Here is a 21978-nt window from a genome sequence, read left to right as displayed (position 1 = left end):
TTTTTTTTCTTTTTTTCCCTTAAAACTACATTGTTGGTTTTGGACTTGTAAGTAAGCATTTCACTCTAAGGTCTACACCTTTTTTTTGGCGCATGTGACAAATAAAATGTGATTTGATTAGATGTAGTTAATTATTTTACCGCATTCAACAGCGGTTCCTAGCAGAGAGAGAGTAACATTCACCCTGGAGGGCACTTGCATGCTGGGCTTGGTGCAATACACACACCAGGGATTATTATTCTTCATAAAATGCGCAAATTAATCTTTAGATGAGGTTATAACCAACCCCCGATTTGGAAACGAGTTGTCTCCAATACCTTGGCAACGCGTTATGTCGTCTAGTCTACTTTTCTTTTTTTTTAACAGAAGCGGATCTAAAGCAAGGATTCAGCCTCATCAGTAACATGAAATAAGGAACGTCGTTTGGAATCCATAACCTTGTTGGCTTTAGCATGGGAATATTATTGGTCAAAAAAGACTGAATAGATCAACAGCTTTTAGTGTGAACATTTTAACGCTTGCTAGTCCTCTATGTGAATAGATTTTTTTTTCAGCATTCCCTCAGACGACAGATTTTTTTTCCATTGCAGCTCAGTAGAGGGTGTGAGATCTTTCTAAGAGCACCGGGCTAGAACGAGCACAGTCTCTATGTAACCTCTTTGTGATTCAAAATCACCAAAGGAAAGCACTGGAAACAAACGCAAGGAAGACACCGAAAGGTGTGAGGAATGCGTTTTTTTTTGCAGTGGCAGTGTGATCAGCACTACATCTCCAGCGTCGGGTGTGAATTCAGCACCGAGGGGAAAAGAACAGCACCCACTGCTACCGCAGCACGACGAGAAAATCACGGATTTATAAAATTTGCAAGGTCAGTCAATACCGATCAAAAGCCCAAAAATGTGTCGGCTGCTATTGCGGTTTGTTGTTTTCAATTATTTTCATACGAGCAAAAGGATCCATTCGATCTGAGGCATTCTATATGGTCATTTTAAAGCTGGACGCCTGGACATAACGGGCTAGATGAGCATGGATATTACAAAGGACTGTCGTCTTTTCTTTTAGACTCGTCGGTCTATCTTTTTGAGGATAAACTGGACTAAAAACATTGATTCAACAGCTCGTTTTCATGTCTTGAAATCGGGGATGAATTGTTTGTATTGAAAATGCTGCTTTGGATTGTCTTGCTGAAGGCGACTCTTTGTGTTGCTATTGGAAATGTTACAAGGGACATTTGTAAGGAGCAGATCTGCTCCTGCAATGAGATTGAAGGCGATTTGCACATTGACTGCGAAAAAAGGAGCTTTACTAATTTGCACCATTTGACTGGTCCCAGTTCCCAGTTTTATCACTTGCTATTACATGGAAATTCTTTATCCAGGCTTTTCCCCAATGAGTTTGCGAACTTTTACAATGCCGTCAGCTTGCATTTGGAAAACAACGGTTTGCATGACATTGTCCCTGGTGCTTTTCTGGGACTGCAGCTCGTGAAAAGGCTACACATAAATAATAACAAGATACGGTCATTTAGGAAGAGCACCTTTCTTGGTTTAGATGACTTGGAATATCTTCAGGCTGATTTTAATCTATTGAGAGACATTGACCCGGCCGTGTTCAGGGACTTAAATAAACTTGAAGTGTTAATTCTAAATGATAACCTCATCAGTGCACTACCTATAAATGTGTTTCAACACGTTCCCATCACCCATCTCGACCTGCGAGGGAACCGAATCAAAACGGTGCCTTATGAGGGAGTTCTCGAACAAATACCGGGCATTGCGGAGGTTTTATTGGAGGATAACCCCTGGGACTGCAACTGTGACCTGGTTTCCCTGAAGGAATGGCTGGAGAATATACCGCAGAACGCGCTTATCGGCCGGGTGATCTGCGAAGCTCCAACGCCACTGCAAGGGAACGACTTGAACGAGACATCGGAGATGGTTCTGTGTCCTTCAATAAAAAGTGGTGCTGACGAGAGTTTAGTTGCACCTCCTACCCAAGAGGAGACCTCTGTACCTGGGCCCGTTCCAACGCCTTATAAAGCAAGTGGTGATCCTGGGTCCCCAAGCCCAGGGAATGGGCAAAAGGGACGCTCTAAATCGCACTGGCAGTTGAAAACGAAGCCCACATCTATGACAGGTGTGAACGGGGAGAGAGAGCAGCTGCATATTGTGCAGAACGCATCTTGCCCTGTGCCATGCAGCTGCAAGCTCATTGGATCCAGGCAGGGGTTAGGGGTTAACTGCGAGGGCAAGAAGATAGAGAGCTTGGCTAACCTAAAACCCAAACCGCTCACTGCGCACGAATTAAACATGAGAGATAACAACATCCATGCTATAAAAAAGAACCATCTCAATGGCTATTCAAGTCTGAATCTCCTTGATTTGGGTGGAAACAACATCAAATTGATAGACAACAGCACTTTTCAAAACCTCACCGAATTAAGATGGTTGTACATGGATAAGAATTACCTGGATACGCTCATTGCGGAAATGTTCATTGGACTTCAAAATCTGGAATATCTCAGTTTGGAATATAATGACATACAGCTGATACTGGCAGGAACATTCAGCCCTCTGCCTAATCTGCGAGTGCTTTTCCTCAACAATAACTTGCTGAAAGCGCTACCTGTGGATGCTTTCCTTGGAGTGTCTTTATCGAAGATTAGCTTGCATAATAATTATTTCACATATCTCCCTGTCGCAGGGGTCTTAGATCAACTCAATTCGATCATACAAATTGATTTGCATGGGAACCCTTGGGATTGCTCGTGTAATATTGTCCCCTTCAAACAGTGGACGGAGAAACTGGGGGCAGATGTGATCGTTAGTGACCTCAAGTGTGAGTCCCCGGAAGAGTTCTGGAAAAGGGATTTCCGTCACGTCCGAAATGATCTCATGTGTCCCAAGCTCTATGACAAAATCTACCCCACCTCTCTCTCCAAAAACAGCACTTTCACCGCAGACACGGGTACGCGCTCGAACTCCTATGTGGAGCCGAACAGGGTCTCCATCTCTGTACTAGTCCCTGGGCTACTACTGGTATTTGTCACGTCTGCGTTCACTGTTGTAGGGATGCTTGTCTTCATCTTGCGGAATCGCAAGAGATCAAAGCGGAGGGATGGTAATTCCTCTGCGTCAGAGATCAATTCCTTGCAGACAGTGTGCGACTCGTCTTATTGGCATAGCGGGCCTTACCATGCGGACGGGAGCGCGCAAAGAGGGTTTGACTGTAGCGCCCATTTCTCCCCAACAAATGATGCGTAAAACGACTACTGACAATAAACCTGGAATACAAAACAGACAGACAAATATACTGCGTTCTGTTGACACAATGGCAATTGAAGAAAAATAAACAAATGCTATGTTACTTCTTCACTCGCTTTTTGTCGGAGATAGACCATTTTTTGTTTGCTCCAGTTGACTGTGGTGCCAATGAGTCTGCTACTGAACCACCTGTAATATATGTATAGACCCTCTCCCCGGCCCCATCCCGGTACAGCTATTTGCCGCAATCAGACTGACTATTTGAGAGAGAAGATTCGGGAAATGGTGCACGAGCATGAATGTAATGTAAATAACTGACTGTATCATATCTGCATGATTTCGCATGGTTTCAACACACACTGGGGAACCATACCATAATTAACGAAGAAGCCAACCCGACCCTTCTTTCATGTTATCAATATGAATATATACAGTATATATATACATATAAAACCATATATGAATATATACAAAGTGCCATTTCTCGATTTTTTTGTGAACTGCGTTATAGGATTTGTATTTGTTGTTTTAAAACTGTTAAAAAACGGGAAAAGAACACATTGGAATGATGAAGAAGATAAACGCTGTCCACGCATGTTCTTTTTTGTTTGTTTTATCATTTGATTGTCGATAAATATCGGGATTATTTATAATTGGTGCAGACATGATCATATCTGCACATTCATCTCTTTATGAATGTATAATGTGTTATTTTATGGTGTGCCAATTGTTGAATTTCAGATATTCGGGATGCAGATGAGCATGACCAATTAACGTCACTCAGATGGTTATGCTGCAAGGTTAATGTAGCTAAAAACAGTTCGTGGTTTTGTGTGTTAATGCCTGTACCCTGCTTTGGGGGAGAGGAGAAGGCTTTACCGAATTATATGGGGGTTTTCTAACTGCATATTTTTTCAAAATTAAAATGTTTTCAATGGAAGTAATGGTATGTGCCGTTCGATCTATGTACAGAGCGCAGGTAGACTAGAATGCTTTTTTTATGTGAAAAGTATTCCTCCACAAAGCGTAGGCTATGATTCACCTCCATTTATGTGAGCTTTTGTAAAGCCATCTACTGTGTCCAAATAATAGAAATGGACTTACATTTTTTTTTAACTAACGTGCTTAAAGTAGATTGGGCAATGGTCAGTTTGCATACAGTAAAACAAAACAAAAAAACACTTCTTAGCGTTCGACAGTATTCGGCTGATGCCATAGGGAAGACATGGCAGGATCACCGCATTACTCTAGACGAGGAAACTCACGATGTCGCTGTTGGTGCATCTTCTCTATTGGAGGGAGGGCTGAGGTATAGGAGTTTTGCAAGAGGGCGTTTTGGAATGACATTTTACTGAGCAACTATAATGATATCAAGACGATGATTACAGTGTATAATAATGGTTAGCATTAAAGGTGATATTCTGATAATCCATTCAAATGGATCAATGTCACTGATTCTGCAGTATCACGGTACAGATCGTAGGATTGTGAAATGTTTTTTCTTTGTTTTATATATATATATGAATACTCTGTAAATTCAAGCTCTGAATTCGTTTTGTTCATACTGGTTTTTATTTTCATTAGGATCAGGTCCATCAATGTGCCCACTGTATTTAATTATCTTATAAATAAGCATATGTGCAAGAGACCCCACTGCTACAATCCGTTTTGGAAAAGTCTTGTCAATAAGGAATGACACGTCAGACATGCACTGGCCTGCAGAAGGTCAAAGTGCTCAGAGCCATTTCAATATCAAACATGTCTCAACCCTGTCTGATTCATAATTTATCTTATTAATACAGCAACAAGCATTTTTCCCAGGCCTTTTTAACACTGTGGACTGACAGACTATATGGTTAAATGTGTGACTGCATTAGCAGAACAATGTTCATTGTCGAGTGTCTGGTGTGTGTGCGTGTGTGTGTGTGTGTATTTATGCATTTAAATAATTCGAATTATTGATTAAATGTGTGTGCATGTGCACTAGTGTCTGTCTACGTGTGTATGTCTGTATGCTCACCCCACCCCCACCCCACCCCCCACCACAAAATGTAACCAATCACATAGGCTGACCTTGGGGAGTATTATCTTAGCAGATCTTTGGCAACAACAGTGCTGTCCATCACTTCAGACTCCAGTTTGTTGGTGTATTGCTTCAAAGGGTAATTATCAATCTCTACTGTGGAACATTTTACCATGGCTCATGAATTATTGGTCATATCTCAATGCTGTGTCCCAGAGTTACATTTATATGCTTTACTACATTTGACCTGCTTCTATTTTGTTAAATAAAATGTGGTTGAGGTTGAGTGAAATCTGTGGTTTTCTAAGACATTTCATTCTTACCTGTGTTGAACTGAAAGACAATATAATTTGATATGTGTGTGCTAAATGTGCTTGTTTTGTTTCAATAATGACCACGTGGTCTGTGCTGTCCATGGTGCTGAAAAGGTTTGCTGTGCTATTGCATTAGCAGAAAAATACTAATACAGCCAACTTATTTCAGCACCATGGACAGCACACGTCTCTGTCAATGAGATAGCAGTTATATTGGGTGTTCAATGTACTCCATGGTTTCATCTCTGAGGTAATGCAATGCTGTCAACAATTATGCCTGTGTTTGGGTACATTCAAAATACAGAATATTATGTTGCTTCTGATGGCAGGAGTATGGTGCTTGCAACATCAGAGTTCAAGTTTGACCCCAACACTGGCTTCCTCCTCTAATCCTCATGAAATGAAATGCACACAGTATTACATGATGTTTGACCAAAGCATTCACTGCTTTCAGTTTTTATCAAATCCGAGCCTTTGTTTTACTGTATAGCAATGCAAAGGTTCTGATCCTTTGTTCATTTGTGAATAAGATACTGGCTGGTTACTTCAAGGTGAAATGCACACAAACTGAATTCCTTGGAAAAGTCATTTAGATTTTTGATATCAACTACTGTCCAGATATCTGCTGCAGTACACAGATCAAAGCCTAACCTTACTGTGGCTTTGCTCTCTGCAATGATTTTTATTTTAGCTATGAACCCCAGCTGTGCTCTGTACAGTTCTGACCAGAGCTTAACTTACTCTTATTTTGCTCTCTACAACCCGAGCAGGCTACATACACTTAACTGATCATCTCCCTGAGAAGCTGGCAGCTTGTTGCAACCCTCGCAGCACGGCACCCATCAGCAGCACACCTCAGGAGTTTAGTTTCCCGTTTACTCCCAATACCGGTGTAAATACCACAGCTGTTGTTGATCAGTATGACTGATCGGACCACCAAGTGCTGCCTGTGACCTAACCTCTTCAATTCTCAGCCTCCACGTATTGATTAGATCTATTGACTCGATCAATAGATCTGCACTATTGTTTCCATCCTTCAATGGCATAGAGGCTTTTGAAGCTTCCGTCATTTCTACCTGAAATGACCGATATAATATGTCTTGCCTTTGTCGGTGCTGTAACAATAACACAACTGATATGATGTTGCATAGATACCGAAATAAGACATTTAGACTAAGATAGGGCTCATCGTTCGCTGGCACTGAGGTTTTGTAGACTTTATGTATTTTGATCAAAATTGACTTTTGCCAAGTTGGTGCAGTAAGGGATATGTAGCAGCCTGGAAGGAAATGTAGACCAAGGTAGGTTGGATATGAGAGACCTACTTCCCCCACCCCTCCAACATGCCTCATTTTAATTTGCTGAAGCTTTCTTGGTTATTGGTTCTGGCCCAAGGGAAACCTACCTCCATTGCTTTTTACAATTATCGGGATTTTCAAAGTGCTGATTGTAACTGGGCCAAGGTTAACATGTCTTATTGATGGAACACACACACACACAAATAGAAAAAAGGTATTACAATTTCATCTCAGATGGTAAAATGGGTCTCTGCAATTCTGTAATGAAACAAGTAATACCACATATAAAGGCAATTAGGTTGAAGGAAGAAAAATATTACTTTTACTATGCTTGGATTTAGTTTTTCTTTATTGTTTTACATGGATTCCAGGGCGTCTGGTAATCTCCCGGCAAGCTTTCCTTTCACTGCCTTCTTATGTACATGAAGCCCTTGGCCTGTATTCACAAAGCAGCTCACAGTAGGAGTGCTAATCCAGAATCAGGTATCCTCTTTCCATGTAATGTAAATCATTCCTTGATCAGCATTCCTACTCTGAGACACATTATGAATATGGGTTGAGATCAGATCTGAGGACAGCCCCAAGACTTCTCCAGGCAGATGGGAAAGCAAACTATGACACACTAAAGAATATGTGGGCACAGAGAGCTGAAGGATTTCCTGTCTCAGTTGTTTCATTGATTGTTTTCCATCTCCTATCTCATTGTTGGATATAGGCTGTTGTTAGAGCAGTCTGGTCATTGATGGCCAATGAATCAATAAATTGTTCAAAGAGGACATATTGATCACACCACCCACTCAATGGGCACTCATGGGAGTGGCAAGCAGTGAGAGAAGTACACCTGATCCCTCAATGCTACCCAGGCTGTGTTTGTGTATTGTAAATGTCAGAGAAATTGTTTACTCTGACATACTAGTTGACAATGATGTTCTTTTGAGGCGTCTGCAGGGATATGGGCCTGTCTTAGCCATCTCTTATACTCCCCTCTCCTATTTAAAGTCACCATGCTTTCTCTCTATTCTGAAGCAAACCAGTACCATGTATTCAGTCAGTGGCCTTCACTCGCTCGAGGACGTTAACTGTCAGATCAACGCGATGCGCCAGGTCTCTCTTTTCTTCAGTTGTCAGTGAATGTCATGATTTTTTTTAAGTGTTGCTCAATGGACCTCCCAACATCTCCTCAAGTACACATATTTATATGGCTTTCAGTCCCTATTGAGGGGAGTATGTCAGTTGGTTCACTAGCAAACAACATGTTCATCTAGGTCTGGATTGGATTAAATTAAAAAGGATCTTTCTATTTACAAAAGACACCCCTTCTATAGCTCCAAAAACGTACCTAGATTACTGTTGGAATGTTATGTCCTCGAAATGCTGAGAGAAGTAGACAAACAAATATTAGAGAAATGTTATCCCTAACCTTCAGTAGCAGAGACATAATGGGAGTCAAAATACATTTTAGCAGAATGTTAGCTGGGTCAACAGATGCTGTGAGTGTTCTGCTTTGGGCTCATCCCAAGAACAATGGATTTTTACTCTCATCCCTACACCATGTGACGGATGAACGACAGCAGGGTTACACGCAGATTAGTAGGTTTTACTTTCCCATGCTATTAAAATTGCTGCCAAATGGCTTTTTTTTGTTGGTGAAATAGATTTGTGAAATAGACCTAATGTAGGGAATACAAAGACAAAAATGTAAACGGTTCAAAGATGGAATTTACTCAGGATCAGGATGTTGGCTAATAACTGTATAGAGGCTAGTCGTGTGTGTTTACTGTAAGACACATGGTCATGTCTTTGGTAGGTAGAGGTCTATGTTGGAATCTAAATCCAAAGGCAACGACAGCAGCACCACAAATTGATCCACAATTGCCTTGTGATCACTGTTTGAGAGCATGTAAAAAGTGATTTGTAAAGCTCTCATGAATTCCAACTGAACTGCAGCGGAATGAACATTCCTGAAAATTATTGCAAATTGCAAAGTATGTCTTACTATTTCATGGTGTATTCATTCTGTGTTTAATGAATTTCCAACGGTTCACTTACTGTAGGTGGATTTGGTCTTACATGGCATTTAATGTGAACACAATAGCATGTTGTCAACTATCAAACAATCTTCTGGGCGAGTCAGTTAGTGTGTGCTAGTCTTTTCACCCTCACTGTTACTGCAGTGCCTGTGAGGTGCTTGATAATTGCCTAAACATCACTCCCATGGCCTGGCCAATTTCCTCTGATCGCTTTCCCTGCCGTGTTTAAGGTTCATGGCCAAGGGCAAGTAGTATAGATTTTTACATAGATTTGGGGAATTTGATGTGACATTGGAGTCAATACGACCTGGCCATTTGAAAAAATGTTGAAACGGCTTGGATTTGCAGAACTAGCCATGGAGCTACAAGCCTTCAGGCTTACATTATATACACAGTTGAAGTCGGAAGTTTACATACACCTTAGCCAAATACATTTAAACTCAGTTTTTCACAATTCCTGACATTTAATCCTAGTAAAAATGCCCTGTCTTAGGTCAAAGTCTCCTTCGTGAGCGGTATGACGGCTGCGTGGTCCCGTGGTGTTTATACTTGAGTACTATTCTTTGTACAGATGAAAGTGGTACCTTTAGGTGTTTGGAAATTGCTCCCAAGGATGAACCAGACTTGTGGAGGTCTACAATTGTTTTCTGAGGTCTTGGCCGATTTCTTTTGATTTTCCCATGATGTCAAGCAAAGAGGCACTGAGTTTGAAGGTTGGCCTTGAAATACATCCACAGTTACACCTCCAATTGACTCAAATTATGTCAATTAGCCTTTCAGAAGCTTCTAAAGCCATGACATAATTTTCTGGAATTTTCCAAGCTGTTTAAAAGCATAGTCAACTTAGTGAATGTAAACTTCTGACCTAATGGAATTGTGATACAGTGAATTATAAGTGAAATAATCTGTCTGTAAACAATTGTTGGAAACATTACTTGTGTCATGCACAAAGTAGACGACCTTACCGACTTGCCTAAACTTTAGTTAGTTAACAAGAAATTTGTGGAGTGGTTGAAAAGCGAGTTTTAATGACTCCATCCTAAGTGTATGTAAACTTCCGACTTCAACTGTAGCTCTACCCAACGGTAGCACTTTTGACAGTGGGAACTAAGCAGTGGGAAGCTTATGTACATTTGAACGTGTAGAAACTATGGCTAGAGTTGGACAGGAGGTGGAGCTTCAGTTAGCTGTGTCTAACTGTCATACCACCTGACAAATAATGAAAACAACCTTTGAGCCGTGTCATCTAAGAAAAGGTGTAGGAGAGGAGCAGTGGCGGTCGGTGCCGTTTAAGATTAGTGAGGATGATTTTTTTTTTTTATGAGCATGGCTTTATTTCTATTACAGCATATTGGATGACTGTCTTTCATATTCTATTCACCCAGTTCAATGTAACAGCGATAGGTTAAGGATACTACATGATACTCACATTTTCCCTGTACTCATGAGGTTGCTACAACCTAACCTATGAATGAAAGTTTATAACGTAGGTGCGCACAGGTCAAGAGACAAATTTGAGGTGACAGACAGTGACACATGGACAGAAGGTGACATTCAATACCTCCTTGCAAACTATTGCCTGTATCTGGCTGATTATAGGGTGTAATCATTAGTCCAGCAGTTTCAAACAAGAGTTTCTATTGGACAAATTCAGGTAGGTTAATCCCTATTTTGAGTACACCCCTGATCACGCGTAAACACAGTTCACTTTCATAGCAGCCACATTGTATTCCTTCTCACATCTATGTGCTCTCCTCATCTTCTCATGTGGACTTCAATGCACAACACATGAGCCGTATGTGACCTGGCAAAAAAAAAACTTTCCAAGGCAAACCGCTACACACAGCCTACATCGTTGTCACCACATTAGCTAAAGTAACGTCATAGTCAGCATAGCTAATAGAACTAACGTGTTAGTAAACCCGCTACAATCATGTAGTGACGTTACAGTCTACAGTCAGTAAGCAGTTCGGCCTCGGTGGCAATACATTTGTAAACTAAAAGCTTACCTTGACTTGGAAAACTTCCAGTGTTGTGTTGGATAGTCATAGCCAGCTCTATTTGTTTCAGTAGGCTAAACAAGCTAGCTGGAAGTTGAAACTAAAAGTGAAAAAAACTGACACGCTCTCTCTATTTTTCTCCTGCTTCTCTTTCACTTTGGAAGAAATTAATTTGTTCAAAACTGTTCTAAGACTATTGTCTTTCTCTCTCTTTGAATTAACTACTCACCACATTTTATGCACTGCACTGCTAGCTACCTGTAACTTATGCTTTCAGTACTAGGTTCATTCTCTGATTTTTTTGACTGGGTTGACAACATGTCAGTTCATCCTGCAAGAGCTCTGATAGGTTGGAGGACGTCCTCCAGAAGTTGTCATAATTACTGTGTAAGTCTATGGAAGGGGGTGAAAACCATGAGCCTCCAAGGTTTTGTGTTGAAGTCAATTTTCCCAAAGGAGGACAAAAGCTAGCTGTCCTCCGGCTACACCATGGTGGTACCCTACAGAGTCCTGTTGAGGCTACTGTAGACCTTTGAAAAATACTGTATGTTTTAATCAATTATTTGGTTGCATGTGAATATATTTAGTATAGTTGTATCTAAAAAGGATAACTTTTAAAATGTTTAACAATTTATATTTGTCACGTCCTGGCCAGTATAAGGGTTAATTGGTATTGTAGTTTGGTCAGGACGTGGCAGAGGGTATTTGTTTTATGGTATTTGGGGTGGTGTGTTTGTTGTAGGGGATTTGATTTGTGTATTCCGGGGTTTTTGGGCACTGTTCCTTGTTTTGCATGTCTATGATTGATCTAGCTGTTGTATGTCTATGTGTGGTTAATTGGGGTTGGGACTCTCAATTGAAGGCAGGTGTTGTCCATTTGCCTTTGATTGAGAGTCCCATATATTAGGGTGTGTTTGTGTCTGTCTTTTGTGGGAGATTGTTTTTGCACTGCGTTAGGATAGCCTGCAAAACTGTTGCACTGTCATTGTTTATTGTTTTTTTGTATAGTGTTCACGTGAGCAATTTATTAAATTCAAAAAATGAACACGACATCCGCTGCGTATTGGTCTACATTTTCAGATGCCGATTTCGCTATATCGTCAGAAGACGAAGACAGTCGTGACAATATTTGTATGAAATTCACTGAGGAGGATGGTCCTCCCCTTCCTCCTCTGAGGAGCCTCCACTGGAGAGGAGGTGGGGGTGGAATATGACTGATACAATACTAAGGACAGCATAGTCCTGATTCAGTACAGTGCTAGTGCTAGCTATAAAAGAGCTAGCCGCATTATCCCTGGATTTGATGTTGAGTCAAGCCATGTCTGATCGTGATAAAGCGCAAAGACCTTGTCACCTGTCATCTCCCTGTAAAGGAAAAGGTGATCCATGATCTGTCACTGTCCCTCTCTTATAGCTTGGTGATGAATAACTCAACGATGCCCCGTGAGCCTGCTAGCGGTGGCTAACTGCTGTACATCACAGAGGATGTACAGAATGTGATCTTTTTGTCCTAGGAATCTCTCTGTGATCTCCTCCTGTTTATGTCATCCACGGCGTAAACCGGCTGGTGGTTTCTTTGCGTGTTAAAGATGAAATGATTCTAGCCTGTGGTGTTGGAAAAGACACAGTTGAAAAGAAAGAAAGAAAGAAAGCCGGAAAGAAAGAAAAGCAATGATCCTCCCACTCTCCCACTGTATATTCCATATGAGATGCTGCTGTGTGTCTCTAGGCCTCTCTCTGGGTCTCCCAAGGGTTTAATTTGTGGAGTTGTCTGCATCCAGCACTGGTGTATGACAGCCTACGCATTTCTTTGCTAGCTGGCCTGCCTCCTTGCAGTACGTCTCACTCTGTCGCAGCCCAAGAATTCGCCTCCACTCGTCACATTGTGTATGGATCTTCATACAGGATGTAGGCTATGTTGTTGTGTTCATTTTGATTTTGCTTGATTTGGTCTTATCACACCATTGTAAAGCTGTAGTATAGACAGGCTTTGAGAGAATGATGCACGTCTGACGTGTGAGAAAAAAAAGACCGATATTGATTTCAAAGGGAATTGGGGATTGTGAAGCCACACTAGGGAAATTACTCAAATACTGTTCATCTTAGATCTTGTGATTAAGAAACACAGAACAATTGCCTTATGGTAATAAAATAGTTCTGTAGTGTATCAGCCCACAAAGCCCGCTGCACCAAGTGCCCTTGCTACAATGCTATTTCGTAATAATCATCTTCCTCAATCTACTGTAACAGAACTATAACGATAGCTTAGACATCAGGCACTGAAGTCACATTACATAACGGCAAATGGGTGGAAGCCATACGCTGCATTCATAAATGAACTTGAATCATTTCTGCATGGCTTGAGAGAGTGCCATCGCACTCTGGCGCTGGTCATAAGCAGCCTGTTGAACTCTACCAGAGACATGAATAAAAACTGCAAAATGACATCTCAATTGGAATTTCATCAGTGCAATGATTTGGTACATTATGTGCTGTAATTGTGAATGAACTTTGGCTGTTGTGTCTCACTTGACAGGGCATCTGGTTTTTACTTTTCTGACCTTCTCGGCTGCTTAGGATACCCAGACAACATGATCTCTCTATCCTCCAGGGTTTGGCTCATCCGTCACTCTCACTCTCCTCCCTCCTTCTTTCTTGTTTTTATTCCCTCACCCTTTCCATCTCATATTCCCCATTCATCTTTCACTCTCCTCCATCTCTCTCTCCCCCCCTCTCTCCCCCCACTCATCTCTCCTCCGTCTCTCTCTCCCCCTACTCATCTCTCTCTCCTCCTCTGCCCCCCCCCCATTCATCTCTCCTCCATCTCTCTCTCCCCCTCTGGCCCCCATTCATCTCTCCCCCCAACTCTCTTTCCCTTTCTCTCTACCACTTCTCTCTCCATTTCTATTTGCATCCATCTCCCCCCCTCTCTACCCCCATCTCTCTCTCTTCACAGTGCTGCTAGAACCCTCAGAGGGCCAATTAAGCCTGCAGGTTGATGTATCTCCTCACTCTCTCTCTATACAGGCCCCCCCTGCTTGCCTCCCCATGCTTCCCTGCCTCATACACAAGCCCCCACTGATCAGCCTGAGTGTTCCAGGGTCACAACCTAAATGCCCACCCATTGCTTCATCCAGCTCTCCCCTCATCATCCCATTCCCCTCTCCCCTCATTCTCCCCTCCATCTCAGAATCAGCTGATTAATCGCGCCCATGTTTCTGGATTAGGGCCGACAAAACAGATGACTGGTGTGAAAGCAGATCAAGCTTTTATTTATTAATTTAAATCATTTGCTATTCTATTTTTATCATTGCGTGATAATGAATGATCAGAGACAGGGATGGGAAGGAAGGGGGTGTACAGCAGGGTGTGCATGCTGTCAAATAAAGCCTCAATCATCCCCTACAAATGGACATTTGACAGTATGACAGCAAGGGGCACAGGGGGCGATAGTTTGGCCGTGCTTACGGGACCTTTGGTGGCGGTGGCGGCGGCGCAGAGTGGACCATAATGCATTGCTCTCACCTGCAGCAGCATGTGGACACTGGTGCACACACACACAACGACCATCAGCGTAATTACCGATGACAGAGACAATGCCCAGGGATAGAGCCACACTCGAGCACTTCCTGTCATGTTTCAACTGCTGGCAATCTGCCATCGGTACACACATTTAGTTATTCTCTCCCGCCACCCAACTCACACACACACGGTGACAAAGATCCATGGTCGTGGTTGCGGTCACCAATCCGGTCCTTGCACATAATTGCGTGCACACACAAGCACACAGACATGGAGGAACCATGCCAGATCCATGAGTACAGACAGTATTTCTAGCACCTACTTTTTGTATGACATTATGTCATGTAATCAGATGGTATTACAGGCAGTCAACTAGCGCACAAAGAACACACACATCAAGGCAGTCATGTGGAACCTGCATGCACACACCAACACACACACATCACACATGACCCCTTTGCAGCCCCACGGATGCAGGCACTGCCAAAAGTGTTTCCACTTTGTGCAGCTGGTGATAACGTCACTTTACATGCACCCAACCAGAACACATTCAATCTCACACACACATGAACTGAATGCACAAATGCCTGCACACTATACACAACTTTAGAGCAAGAGAGATAGAGAGAATGAGAAGAGAGAGAGAGAGAGAGAAAAGGGGAAGAGAGAGAGAATAGGGAGAGAGAGAGAAGGGGAAGAGAGAGAGAAGAGGAAAAGATAGGAGTAGAAGAAGTGCATAATCACAGGACACACAAGAAACAGAGAGAAAGAGGGACAGACAGACGGATAGAACGAGCGACAGTGGGATAGAGACAGACAGAACCAGCGACAGTAGGATAGAGACAGACAGAACGAGCGACAGTAGGATAGAGACAGACAGAACCAGCGACAGTGGGGTAGAGACAGACAGAACCAGCGACAGTAGGATAGAGACAGACAGAACGAGCGACAGTAGGATAGAGACAGACAGAACCAGCGACAGTAGGATAGAGACAGAGAGATAGAACCAGTGACAGTGGGACAGAGACAGACAGATAGAAGGAGCAAAGATGGGATAGAGACAGACAGACAGAACCAGCGACAGTGGGGTAGAGACAGACAGAACCAGCGACAGTGGGGTAGAGACAGACAGAACCAGTGACAATGGGATAGAGACAGACAGAACCAGCGACAGTGGGATAGAGACAGACTGATAGATCCAGCGACAGTGGGATAGAGACAGACAGAAAGAGTGAGAGAAGGATAGAGAAAAAAATATAGAAAAGAGAGGGAGAGTAAGAGCGAGAAACAGAGAGAAATGAGAGGAAAATCAATAATCTAACATAAATGAATGAAATCCAAAGGGATGTGTCATAGTAGCACATTATTTGTCACTGTAGCCCAACAGGGAGTAGCTTAAAAATAATAGGTCATGCTGCACAACCATCTTTAAATCTGTCTAATACCGCCATGCATCACCCCCCTGCAAGACGACTAAGCAATCTTCACACACAGCTTGTGTGAGACAGAGTCGCCAGTAGACACGCCATTGACAATGCACCACACGCCTCTGCTGACGTTGTACCAGAGGGTTATTTTCTGCTACCCGGCTCTCCCTACCTCTTCCCTCAGCGAGCCACCCTGGAAAGAACACTCCACGGGTGTGAGCGGTGTGAGCGAGAGGCAGGGGGAGGCTAATCTGTTCCTTTCCCTTCTGAGTCTTGGCTTTGTGTTCAGGGAAAAGAGGAGGGAGCGAGGGATTGGAGGGAGAGGGGGTGTGGGGAGTCTGAAGAGGGCTGCAGTAGTACATGAATGCTGCCCAACAGATGAAATGGATTGCTAGAGCTTTGGACACGGTTGTGGTTTCCTCTATCTTGTTTTTTTGTTGTTGTTGCATTATGTCAACATGGTGGAGATGGCGCCAGAGAACATGGCTGACGTTTTACATTCTCCCAACCAATTGTGCAATTTTGTTAGTTTTTTTGCATTTTGTGAATTTTTTTTACTTAATGTGTACATAATGTTGCTGCTACCGTCTCTTATGAGAATCCGTAGGCGAGCGAGTAAACTCCCATTGCCATCTGTTCGTCTTGCTAACATGCAATCATTGGAAAATAAAATTGATGACCTATGATTAAGATTATCCTACCAACGGGACATTAAAAACTGTAACATCTTATGTTTCACCGAGACGTGGCTGAACGACGATACGGAAAAACAAGGGGTGGGGGTGTGTGTCTATTTGTCAATAACTGCTGGTGCGCAATGTCTAATATTAAAGAAGTCTCAAGGTATTACTCGCCTGAGGTAGAGTACCTTATGATAATCTGTAGACCACACTATCTACCAAGAGAGTTCTCATCTATATTATTTGTAGCTGTCGATTTACCACTATGACCACTCTCAACCAACTCTATAAGGCCATAAGCAAAGAGGAAAATGCTCACCCAGAAGCAGCGCTCCTAGTGGCCGTGGACTTTAAAGCAGGCAAACTTAAATCAGTTTTACCAAATATTTACCAGCATGTCACATGTGCAACCAGAGAAATATAAATCCTAGACCACCTTTACACACAGAGATGCATACAAAGCTCTCCCCCACCCTCCATTTGGCAAATCTGACCATAATTCTATCCTCCTGATTCCTGCTTACAAGCAAAAACTAAAGCAGGAAGTACCAGTGACTCGCTCAATACGGAAATGGTCAGATGACACGGATGCTACACAACAGGACTGTTTTGCTAGCACAGACTGGAATATGAGGAAAGCCCATACAATTGTCAGAGACTCCAGTCACCCAAGTTATAGACTGTCTTCTCTGCTACCGCACGGCAAGCGGTACCGGAGCGCCAAGTCTAAGACCAAAAGGCTCCTCAACAGTTTCTACCCCCAAGCAATAAGACTGCTGAACAATTAATAAAATCGCCACAGGATAATTTACATTGACACCTCCCCCCCTCCCTTTTTGTACAGTGATGATACTCGCTGTTTATTATCTATGCGTAGTCACTTCACCCCCACCTACATGTACAAATTACCTCAACTAACCTGTACCCCTGCACACTGACTCGGTACCGGTACCCCTGTATTTCGCCTCGTTATTGTTATTCTTATTGTGTTACTTTTTATTATTACTTTTTATTTTAGTCTACTTGGTAAATATTTTCTTAACTCTTCTTGAACTGCACTGTTGGTTAAGGGCTTGTAAGTAAGCATTTCACGGTAAAGTCTACACTTGTTGTATTCGGCGCATGTGACAAATAAAGTTTGATTTGATTTGCGTTTGTTGTTATATTGTGGTCAATGTCAATCACAGTCGGTATGAACAATATTAGACGTTTACGTTTTAATTGCACACTTCAGGAACCTTTTTGTCTCCTATTGTTCTGTTGGGTGTATTTCTGCGTATATTGTCATATTAGACAATAGTTTATATTATTAGACAGATTACTTGGGGGATGTTATTATTGCAACTAAATCAGGAGAGGCAGACGACCTCCCTGTCTGCTACCTTCTGGAGTCTGATGCCCTGTCTAGAGTCTAGACAGTCTGTAATGGAAATATCTTGTTCATTTTAAATAAAACTTGTGGTACACCAATTTTGGAAAGTCCATTGATAAGTGCCAGAAGAGATGGATTGGATGCCAACACAATAACAATAAAGATACCCAATACAATGTATAACAAAAGTTAGACAAATACAATGCTACCATAGCCTCTCAACAACTGTGATCTGTGCTGCAGATAAAACAAAGTTATGCCAAAACCTTAAAGCTTATGAAGTTATTTCCAAAACAAAACCCTGGTCCCAGACCTGCCGTTATCCAGAATTGAAAGGTTAAAACTGCTGCACAGCAAAGGTTTTATCTCCATTCTCCTCCTCCTTTTCCTCTTGTGTCGTCAGGCTGTCTGTAATGATAACGTCAAATCCAGGAGAAGATGAGACATTTTTGACTAATGCTGGTTAATTCGTCCAACATAAAGTTTATCATGACCTACCTTTGGGGCAGAAAAAAAACAACTTACTTTGCTCACTTAAGACCTGCTATGATTTTTAATTAACAAGAGGAGAGTTCTATTGAGCTACAAGATGCCTCGGTGTCTCCTGTCCTCTCTAATTGCTAGCTCTTCTCCTGAGGGGAGGTGGTCGGGAATGCAATTGTGGCGAGATCGATAGAGCTTCAACCGAGGACGCCCATAATAACAATTCATATTATATGCAGATAGATTCCTTATTCTAGGGTTGTTTTTGTATGATAAAGGCTTATTGGGGGATGTGCTCGTATTTAGAGAACAATGTCATAAAAACGAAAGAATAGGGCAAGGTATTATGATGTGGACAGGCTGAATCCTTAGTCAATAGGAAAGCAACAGGACAGATAGTTTAACAGTTTAACTGGTCATTTGGATATCAGAACTGGGTTCAAATAATATTTGTTTTCTTTCAAAAACAGCCTGCCAGGAGTGCCAGATTGGCAGACATAGCTTGCACTTTTGGGACTGTTCCATTGGTTCCATTGCGCCAGTAATCTCAATCAAGTGTAGTTAAAGTATAGGAGTTCAATCAGTCATTTTGCTGATATAACGTAGGGCAGAACAGTTTTTCTGAATGATTAGAGAGATAAAGAGACGTTTATGAAAAATGTCCGCTTTGCTTTCAATTAAATAAATTGTCATCCATTGAGAGACACCTGTCACTTTACAATAGCAGCTACATGGGTGTCTGCCTCTAAGATGCCCAAATAAGGCTATAATCGCTCCATCATGGCGTCTGAGCTCTCCTCGAGTCCTGCATATACAGTACACTGTATCTGTTCACGCATCCCAATGGCCAGTGAGAGAGGTGTATGATTCAGTTTGAGTTTGTCCAACCCTATCCACGTATCTGTCTCAGAGGCAGAAGCTAGCTTACCATTGACATTTGCTGCTCAGACCAATGCATCATCACCCTGGTGGTCACCTGTCAGGCCACACACACACACACACACACACACACACACACACACACACACACACACACACACACACACACACACACACACACACACACACACACACACACACACACACACACACACACACACACACATTCTCTCTCTCTCTCTGACTCACTCTCTCCCTCTATCGCTCTGCCCCTCTCTTTCCTCCACTCTCTGTCAGTCTGTCTGCTCCCCTGTTAAATATGTGACAAGCCAAACTGTCTCTCACCCTGGCAACAGCTAGTGCTCGTCAGAGCAAGAGAAGTTCTAGGAATGTAGTTATGCCTTATTTAAAAAGCTTCCTCTACTCGGTCCTTAATGACCAGGGTTCTAAGTGCACCGGAAGGCTCTGAGCCGAATTGCTGAGGCCTCACCTCTCTCTGACTGTTACCGGCACAAAGGCAGTCTTGTGGAGTAGTTACTACAGGGACGTTGGCTTAACTAGTACCATCTACAGCTCAGCATTCTCCTTTTCTGCTCCTCCGAATACTAAGTCATTAGGATTGTTTGTCTGAGAGGCACACTACCAAACAGCAATGTAACACAGCCCCATGTACTGTAGCACAGGTTGCTATGGTTATGGTGGTCAGTTGGTCGGTGTAAAAGGGAAATAAATGATGCAGTGTAATACCGGCAGCCTTGCAGCAGTGCAGCAAGCTGTTGCTCACCTAAGCTCCAAGTCTGGTCAGACAGACAGACAGACAGACAGACGGATCAAGTACAAAATTATACTGACACGGTCAAGGTGCCTAATTGACATTAGTAGAGAGTGCTCGAGGAATCAAGATCGGAATGTTTTAAAAAAGAGGGCAATAAACAATTTTAATAACCCCATATTCAGTATCTTCAGCATACCATTGTCTACATATGTTTAAAAAAATAAATAAGGCGATTCTCTACCTTCTGCAGTCAAAAAGGTCTAAGATTGTTTCAAGAAAATTCTACCACAAAGTTTGATTAATCAGATGACGTTATACTATATATACACCATATATACTACTATTTATAGCACAAACAGGTTCTAACTACACAGTGGAGGTCATAGTATGGCAGACATATCCACAAACAATGGGAAATATCCTATTGGCCTGAGGCCATTGAGACTAAAGGTTAGGGTTCACTATAATCCATCTCTGTAAAATCTGGAGGTAGGGGAGAATATTCTCCAGGAGCCATTTTGATTTCACCGTCAGCTGTCATGTAGCTAGAGCTATGATTTATGTCAGAGCCGGAGCTACATAAGATACAATGTCAAAGAAAGGGAACCAAAGCATGAGGGATAGGTGATGCACGTAATGTGTTATTCAACAAATGTATTGATAATAACATGTCCTGCACATAAAAAAAACAAGGAATTGCAATTGTGACACGTTACAGATGTAAAAATGGTGTGTCTGTGTTGACAGTGTAAATATGGAGTAAATGCATTACTGCCCACAAGATAGCAGTGCAATGGTTTTACTGCATGTTTACAATGACAGGATAAAGAACTGGTATCCGTGACTTATGGAGAATAGGGATTCTGTAATGCACATTTAATCCCCCTGTTTAGTCCAATCCTTTTACCTTCTACAATATTAAAAGCTTACTTGATAATAAGTAATTGAGTTATATCTAAGCAAAAAGTTGTTGAATGTGCCTCATACCTTCGTCAGTTATGTTGCATTCATTTTAAATGGATGGTAGAGGACAGGTCAATACAGCAGTGGCAGTGGAAACAAAGATCCAATCCACTTACTCACAGATCATACAGCGCCTACGGTCGTAACACTGTTGTGTTTTATGAGGGGGTTTAAATGAGAACTTTTATGGACACATAACATTTTAGCCAAATACACAAAAATAGCCATTAGGAGGCAATAAATGTGGACAGAGCAAAGCCAGAATGGCAAAAAAAGTGCAATAAGCCAAAACATAATAATCAAAGATTGTTTCTAATGCCAGTCAAAGCAAATTCACTTTAGCCTTGGAAAACAAAGTTTGCAACTCAGGTGTTGGGAGATGAGAAAATTAAGGAAAGCCACGATATCCATCTGCTCCACATCAAACTACCTACGTATCTACAAATAACCATGACTGCTCCTCCACAACAAGGGGAAATCCATACAGCTATATAGTCTCTAATATAATTGCTCTGTTCCAATCTATAAATACTGTAGCTGATGCCTTGAGGTGTTTTAAAGAAAAGCAGTGAACAGGACTAGCTACCGAAACGTCAATCATAGTTCTATTTTAAACATGACAGTGTTAAATCAAAAATGTTGTGACAAGTTGGGTATGCAACCTGGGTATTACATGCAACTGACAACCGCATTAGCCCACAGAGCTAAAGCCTAGGCATTAGCTATCATAGTTAACACGTTTTCAGGTCTTGGACATGGTTATTCATCACATCACGTGAGCGTAGTTGATCAAACCACAGCAATGATTCAGATTTGAAATATGGCATGGCCATTTTGGACAATATCAAATGTTAGCCTACGGTGTAAGCAATTGCAATCAATTCATAGAAAATAACGTCACATGATTGCAATTGTGCATATGTTTGCAAATAATTCATAAGCAATGCGT

At 42.0% G+C, this 21978-nt stretch overlaps 1 protein-coding gene across 1 annotated transcript; it reads left to right on the top strand.

The window, feature by feature from the left end:
• The first annotated feature begins 218 nt into the window (after positions 1-218).
• Positions 219-5578, top strand: LOC115196081 (SLIT and NTRK-like protein 1). Its single transcript, XM_029756607.1, has one exon. The coding sequence runs from the start codon at positions 1164-1166 to the stop codon at positions 3261-3263; it is 2100 nt and encodes a 699-aa protein (XP_029612467.1). The 5' UTR covers positions 219-1163; the 3' UTR covers positions 3264-5578.
• Positions 5579-21978: the final 16400 nt, after the last annotated feature.

The sequence above is a fragment of the Salmo trutta genome, chromosome 6 (assembly GCF_901001165.1).
Source record: "Salmo trutta chromosome 6, fSalTru1.1, whole genome shotgun sequence".
Taxonomy (NCBI): Eukaryota; Metazoa; Chordata; class Actinopteri; order Salmoniformes; family Salmonidae; genus Salmo; species Salmo trutta.
Note: the sequence above shows the minus strand (reverse complement) of the source record. Positions and strands in the feature narration are given on the sequence as shown.